An 8,426-nucleotide genomic window follows, 5' to 3' on the forward strand; every position below is an offset into this window, starting at 1 on the left:
GGGGCATTTGCATTTATATCCGCTTTTTGTGTCACGTTTTAACTTGTGCCCGCTTTGCAAAAAAAATTGCAAGCGTTCCCGCTTTTTCGCATAACTTCAGCATACGGGGCTGAAGTAGCAAAGGCAATCACGCAAAACTTCAGCATTCTAGTAGCCGGGCTTGAAGTTCAGCTCTAGAGCTGAAGTTTTTGTTTTGTAACTGTCAAACTTCAGCTCTAGAGCTGAAGTTTTTGTTTGTAAGCTTCAGCTCTAGAGCTGATGTTTTTGTGTTGTAACTGGAAACTTCAGCTCTAGAGCTGAAGTTTTTGTGTTGTAACCGGGAAACTTCAGCTCCTGAAGTTTTTGTTTTGTAACTGTCGAGCTGAAGTTATTTAGTTCTCTTTTCTTTCTAGTGCTTGCGTGTTCCAGTTCTTTTCTTTCTTCTTTAGCTTCTGCTATTTTGTCTTTCGTTTTGTAATTTTAAACTCTAGTTATTTCTTGCTTACTGAAGTATTAATACTCTTGAATTCAAATTTTATTTTAAACAAGTTCCCTTCCAAACCTAAAGATAAAGAACTATCAATATACAAGTGTATTCAGCATAAATTCTTATTATCAACAACTTCAAAGGTATTATATTACAAAATACAGATGTACATTTAAAGCAAACATAAATTGTTTCAATGTGTGTTGAGCACCAAAAATAAAAACGTACTACATAAAAGGTAAAAGTTAGAAGGAGGAGGAGAAAGGGGAAGGAGGAGGAGAAAGGGGGCTGAAGTTATTTAAAAAGTAGGTACAAGTTAAAAATTTTAAAAAAAAAATGGTATAGGTTGAATGGGGGCGACCAAATAGGGCGCCCCGTGCAATTTTTATCATGCAACCGAACCAAAACTTAGAATTTTCAATTCGAAAATTTGAAAAAGTCCAAAAAGTTATTTTTCAAAATTCACTCAGATCACTCACAAAAATTCAAAAACAACTCAAAATTATATTTATGTTCTAACACAACTCTAATTTTCAACTATCATTTTCACTTGAAAAAGAATTTCACTTTTTTTTTGGAATTTTACAATTCTTATGTCCAAATGCACACTTACTAATATATTTATTCATCGGAAAAGGGTCAAATATACCCCTATACTATTGAAAAAGGTCTAATATTGTCCTTTGTTATACTATCAGTCCAAATATATCCCTAACGTCATACTATCGGTTCAAATATATCCCTCACATCATAAAAGTGGTACAAACCTACCCTTCCTCCGTTAACTGCCTCCCTATGATAACATTTCATTGCCACCTCACCATTATACTCCCATTTTCATCCCTTTCCCATAATCTTTCTTTCCCGTTCATTTGAAGAAAAATCACAAATCATAGATATACAAACAAACTATATCAAAAGAAATGCTAACAACTAAAGATAATATGAAACATGTGAACCGAGAAAATTCTGATTTTGCTATTCAAAATTCATGCTTATACGAACGAAAATACATTTTGTTTTATATAAAAAAACTAAGTAAAGATACAGGCAAACTAGTTTAAGGTTTCAAAATTGATCGTGGTGAGAAAGAAAAACAACCTAGACACGAGAGTTAATTTTTTTTGTTTCTTTCTCTTTAACCACATTTCTGGAAGGCTACCATTGTTCTCTCTTTACGTTTTATGTTAAATAAAGTGCTACTAAATTTTCCCTAAATATGTCTTACAAATTAAGCGACAACACAAGGAAATGCAAAATAAAACACAAAATTTTAAGGTCAAGTGAAAGGTACGTACAATTTCAGGATCGGCCGGAGAAGCAACAGGTATTTTGAAAAGCAGGAAGTAGAGGCAGTGAAGTCTTCAAAATAATGATAGAACTTCAAAGTAATTGAACTTGGTAGCTGCAAACAGGGTGAAATGTAGCAATAAAATGTGTTCATAGGGGAGGCAGTTAACGGAGGAAGGGTAGGTTTGTACCACTTTCATGATGTCGGGGATATATTTGGACCCATAGTATGACGTTAGGGATATATTGGACTGATAGTATAACGGAGGATAATATTAAACCTTTTTCAATAGTATAAGGACATATTTGACCCTTTTCCGTTTTTTCATTACTTCTTTTCAAAATGCAAAAGTTAAAAAGGAAACGTTAGGTCATGTTGAGTGGGTTGGGTTGTGATCCAACCCACCCAACCTAATTTGACTCAGTCAAACTTTAGGAGGTTGAATCATGACCCATTTTGATTCGCTCAAATTTGATCTAACTCGTCCATTTATCGTTCGTACCTGCAAATGGCTTCATCAATGCCTTTAGGGGGCTCATAAGCTTCAGCTTTGTGATACTTTTTATCTTTGGTTGACACAAAATCTTCACACCGGTGACTGTCATCGTCACTATCATCATCGTCGTCCTTGCTACCCCGACGACGTTCAGTTCTATTCTTCTCTCCAACTTTAGCTTTGCCCTTGGCCTCTCCTTTAATGTGGGTATTTCCAGAAGGGTGGTGGTAATTATTGGAGTTTCTACTCGTACTGCTTTGTGCTTCGTGAAGAGGATTCTTGTCATATGATATTAGCTCTGCAGTTTTGCCACTTTTCTTAATGGTCTTAGTGAGCATGAATGGATCAAATTTGCCTCTAATAGTTGCCAACTTTGTTTTTGGATCATAAGAAACATCAAGAACACCTACCACAAATTAAATTACAATAGTTAAGATAAAGATCAATGAAATACATAATTGAGTTGGGCTTAAAGAAAGATCAGAAAATTTATATAGCCGACTCTAACTTGTTTGGGATTGAGGCATAGTTATTATAGTACTGCTTTACGTGAGCTTTTGTTGCATCTAATCTTTTTTTAATTAGATTTAACTTATATAGACTTACAATATAAGAATCTTTGCACTATCTGCATTTTAATATATTATAGCAAGTTACATATCTTATTTCTAGTTTTCTGATTTCACTTGTTAAGGATATTTATACGTATTTATTTTTTATGTGACTTGATAGTGTAAAAAATCATAAACTTTTTTTTAATCTAAAGCCAAAAAAGAGTAGTACTGAGACATAAATACTTCATACTTTGTATGTTTAACTATCTCAACTCCCCCTTTTTTCTTTTTTTTTTTTGGTCACTTAAGATAAGTTGAACACCAATATAGAGCAAAAGGGAGAAAAATGTTCGAGCTAAACAGGCATTTAATTGTGACTTGCACATTATTGAATACTTATAGGAATTTTCATGTGAGTGGGATGTGAAATAAAAGAAATAAACATGTTTTCTTAAAGAATAAGAATGTATATCATACCATTGATTTCTAACAGTATTTTCCTCAAGTCTCCAGGACATTTTGGACAACAGTTGCAATCAACTTTTATGACACAGACCTGAAATGTTTAACGAGCAATTCAAGAAATTAAAAGACATTATATGTTAAATATTATTACTACTATGCAATTGCAAGATCAAAACAAATATTAAAATGTTAAAAACTTGAGAAAGAATAAGTGGATACAGGATCATCGGGACTATGTTCCATCAAAAGGACTTGATACAGAAGTGAGAGAATAAGTGATTTCTCCAGCTTTTCACCTACACAAGAAGATAATCACACTAAGAAAATACCAACTAAACATATTAAAAACTGCATCTAAGAATTTACATAAAACAAGGAAATCAGTTGGAAATATGTAGCTAGCTATAATTGAAAGAGTTACGAGCAAGCGTTGTGGGGGATGGATAGGATCCTTTCATCCTTAATCAAAAGTCTCTCGAGTTCGAGCTCCGACAATGAAACTTATTCCTTTAGTCGGATTAGTCAAGGCCCGAAGAGCACCATGTGGGAATCCAAAAAAAGGAATTGAAAGAGTTGCAATTTGAGAGGGAAAAATTAACTTAAAGAAGATAATATAAAAAGTTCTAAATCTTATGCATGCAAATCGATAAGTTTTAGTTCGAGGACAGGCAAATTAGTAGAAGCCAAATCAAAACCCTAATTCTTTTATAAACTGAATTGGAAGAAGTATGATAACTAAAAACATCTTTTTTACAATATATCAAGGATCACCTCATTTTCTATTCAAATTTCAGAACACAGAAACCAACGGAATATCTAATGCTTGAATTTAAAAAAAAAAAAAAAAAAAGAATTAGCAACGAACAAATTCTACGGATACAACAAAAAGTCTGTCGCTAAAGATTATCAAAATGCCTTTCAAGTATGGACTATTTAGGACGACGATAAGGGATCAAACTTCGTAACTAATTCCTGTTTTTTGTATTTTGATAAAAAGAAGATAGCAATACATCTTATTTCGACAGAATTAATTTTTCACTAATTTACATGAATGTATTCACTCCATAACTACAAAAAATACAGAATCTAAGAGACAGTACGTTAAAATGAAATACCAAGAGATTAGAGTGGTGATTGTTAGGAAATGCCGAAAGATGAGACACGACTTTGAACTCCACAAAACTTGATACAGAAGGCGAGACAAGGCTTTAAACTCTGTTAGATCTAATCGCGTAGTGTAAAATTTTTTTAAACCAATCAATATATATAGTTTGGTCTGTGTAATAAAAGGTTAGTTACTATTATAGAAAATTTTCAGTAATTATCTTATAGTAAGTAAGTAATTTGATTGTGTGAATATTATTTTGACATATTAATGCATATAACTAAAATTCAAGTCTAAATGGTTGTAGCTTGCGCTCCTAGGCAATCTTTATTACCCAGAATACAGAATCCGAATAATAAATAATCATTTTATTTCCATACTTGGCGACTAATATAAGGAGCTTATTTTAGTTAATTGCATGGTCTCTGGAATTGTTTAATCAGGGCCTAATTAAAAACTTACTACGAAAAGGAAACGAAGGACTAGCAACGGGAAAACACCGACTTGTAATGCAGTGATTTTTTAAATATCCTATGTGACTGCCTGAATTATGGCAAGCGATAGCTATATATGGTAGAGTGAGAAGATCTTGTTATATTTTTTACCATTTTTATCTTCTTTCCTTTTTAATTTAAGTTTTCTTGTTGAAACAAATATTGCCGTAACTCGCGCAGCAAAGCAATTATTCCAGTAAATCCCTTTTAACTTATTTGTCCCCAATTGTTTTTGTAAATTGAATTTATCTCCTCACAATACATAATATTTGAAGAAAGTTGAAAAGAATTTATTGAGAGTTTGTGTTTAGACATAAACTTCACCTAAAAAAGAGTGAAAATTTCACCTAAATTACTCTACAAACAAGTTATTCAATATTTAGCTAGCATTTCAAGTACTGAGGTTCAATATTTGCAAATGCCAACAGCCAAACTAGTATTGCAAATACTGAACTTCACTTTGCAAATATTGTAATATTATCTATAACAAAAAGTGTTACGTTTGGTTATAAATAATATTACAATATTTGCAAAGTGAAGTGCATTCTGCCAAAGTTTTATATGCTCAAGTCTCAGCAGCTTACTCTTTCAGCTGCAACATATTTCTTTTTCAGCGCAACATATTTTTGGGATAGCGCCTCATAGGGTGGGGGGGGGGGGGTGGGTAGTAGATTACTAGTGGCAGACATCTTTTGTCTGTCTTAGCCAGAATGCATAAACCTGTACCAATTATTTTTCTTGGCAGAATTTCATATCCACGGCTTTCACCACACAATTTGCAGCAATCATAATAGTCGCTTAATGCTAGTGACGGTGGAGAGGCATTACAAACCGGCCGCGTCTCCAGAGCCCGTGGAATTAACCATGGTGCACGCATGAAACAGCGGGTCCCGGTGGGTACAGCTAGTCGGATTCGCAAAGCGATGCCCGGAAACCACGGTTAAAAAATAAAAATAAAAAATGCTAGTGACGGAAAAAGGGGAGGAAAAGGAAGAATAAAAGCAGTGCTTACAATGGCAATAATAGCATCTAGAAATACATTGAACATTGAGAAAAGAAATCAGTATATGCTGATTTACCCACTCAAAATCTTTTAAAAATACATCTATTTTCGAAGTTCAGATTTCAGCCACCTCGAGCTTCTCTCCTTGTAGCATCATGAAGCAGCTCAATGTCAACTCCCTCGGGAGGTAACTGGACATATCTCACCACCGATCCTCTGATGAAGCAGTTCCTCACTGAAAGCTATTACATCGAAGGAACACGAAAAATGTTAATCAGAATACCAACAAAAAACATAGTACATGAAAAATAAAAACAGTACCAGGAAAGGCAAACGGAGAAGGCAAAAGGAACATGAACCAAGAAAGCAAGGAGAGGGAGGGACTGCTAAAGGCATCAGTTCAACCCAGTAAACACAATGTATGCAATATGCATGTTCTTTTAGTACTTCTATTTTTGGAATTTTACATGCGTATGCACCAACAAAGGCATATGAATAGTAGCATAAAGGCTACTTTTATGTTGTAATGAGGATTTTGTAGGCCAATCATTGTGTGCTACCTACTGTATGGTCTCTGCTGGTCATTCAACTTTGGAGTAGATTTTACTTAGCGTTGATACTGAAAACGTAGTCCCTTGCATACTTGGGGGATCTAATCTTATATAAGAACATCCTCGGGCAATTGTTGCTCCAGTTCCAATTCGTGCAGTTACAAAACTAATTGCAAAGATGATCTTGGTCGATGATACCAGAAAGTTTGCTGCAGTACAATCTTGGTACTGTTTTCTAATAAACCTTTACCTTATCAATTAAAAGAAAAAAAAGACAAAAAGAGCAACATATTGGAGATCAACCTTTCCACCTATACTTTAGTTCTCAATTGGCAAGATCACCAGCTAGAGAAAATCAATCAGTTCAGACAGTGGCGTACGCATGATTTTTTGTAAGCGGTGTCACATTTAAAAAAATAAAAAAAAAATAACCTTTTTGACAGCGCTTCAACCTTAGTGCATCCGCTCAGGTGTATATCTTATACTTGAAATTACATTTCTTTCCTCTTGATTAATGCATTCCTCTTTAATCAAGTAATTATTGAAGCAAAAATCACATATTTGGTTACACTATACTCCAAACCATTATACTTAACAAACTATTGAAGATCAACCCGACAAATTTATCATAAATTTTTTTTGAGAAAAATTATTATTTCGAGGTTGGAAAAGACCTCTTTTAAAGATATGCTCTTCTTATTGTATCATGGTAATTCGAATAACATTTTCGAGTTGTCAATCTTTAAGGAATTGAAATTAACTCATTCACTTTGTCGATGTTGCTCCGACCATTGACCATTTCTTCCAAGTTAGATGAGTTTTGAGATTCTGAATTGATTTTGAAAGATTGAAAGATTTTTTAGGATAATCTATTGAAATTTAAGTTAAATCATGAATTAAAATATCTATTTGAGAAACCCCAAATAATTGTATAGAGTGCACTCATAAAATAGAACTATTTTAAGAAATTCTAACAAAAAAGTACTCCTATAAGAATTAAAGAGTAAAAAGGTAACAAAATAACTTAATTGACCAAAACAAAGAAAAAAGACAACGAAGCCGGATTGTGCAAAGCCGTTGAATGAAACACTCTTTCTTTTCAGAGTAGCGGAACAAATCCATCTCCTTTTTTTAGCCAAAATCCTTAGAAGGATAAAACACCATAAAGTGGGTTCGATCACACGACCTTGCCTAGAGAAATCAGGCGCTATACCAACTGTCCAAGAAGAGTTTGATAACAAGTGGTGTCACACTTAATCATTTTGTTATATTATATGGTATTTTGCAGATTCTTGATACATACATTTAACAAAAGTTTACGACGAAGCGGTGTCACATGACACCGCTTCACCCTTACTGCATCCGCCCCTGAGTTCAGAACCTAACTTCCACAAAAAATTTGAAAGAAACAGAGAAAATATAGTGATTTATCTGGAAGGGGGACCATCATCTCTTACTACAGCCACAGGAACGTAGCAGGTACCCAAGTCCTTGTAGTAATACAGAAACCATATGCTAACACAAATTGCCTTGACCATTCAATCTGACACTTTTGAGGTATAACACCACATTTGCATGCTCATCGCTCAGTACACTGTATAACAAATTAATTTAACAATTTAAGCCCATTTGATGAGCCATCTACTGAAAAGTTCCCACTGATTGGAAATAGCATTGGATTACCATATCACTTGTCAAATTGAGCAGCATTGATATTAGTACCAGTGAGATGACAAACATTGTCCCTGAAGCAAGCTTCTAAAAGCAACTCATCTATTATTGAACCTCACAAACATCAAGTAATGATCACAAATCACGAAGCTTCTCATTGCACATATCCAACCAATAGTCAAAAGCTTTTAAGAATACTATGCTTCATTGGGTCTAAAATCACTGAATACTAGTGGAAATATAGCATCCTTCCTCCTAGTGCGTACACACAGAAATTAGAACGAATCTCAACAGTAAAATTAGAGCCGGGGGGGGGGGGGGGGGGCAGTC

At 34.2% G+C, this 8,426-nt stretch overlaps 1 protein-coding gene across 1 annotated transcript in view; it reads right to left on the reverse strand.

Moving 5' to 3' along the window:
• Nucleotides 5,856-8,426, reverse strand: part of LOC109223459 (sm-like protein LSM2) — a 4,464-nt gene continuing 1,893 nt past the window's right edge. Inside the window, exon 4 of the mRNA XM_019387777.1 lies at nt 5,856-6,116. Within this exon, the coding sequence (XP_019243322.1) occupies nt 5,997-6,116 (120 nt within the window). The 3' untranslated portion in view covers nt 5,856-5,996. The remainder of the gene's footprint in view (nt 6,117-8,426) is intronic.

The sequence above is a fragment of the Nicotiana attenuata genome, chromosome 3 (genome assembly GCF_001879085.1).
Source record: "Nicotiana attenuata strain UT chromosome 3, NIATTr2, whole genome shotgun sequence".
In the NCBI taxonomy this organism is placed as follows: domain Eukaryota; kingdom Viridiplantae; phylum Streptophyta; class Magnoliopsida; order Solanales; family Solanaceae; genus Nicotiana; species Nicotiana attenuata.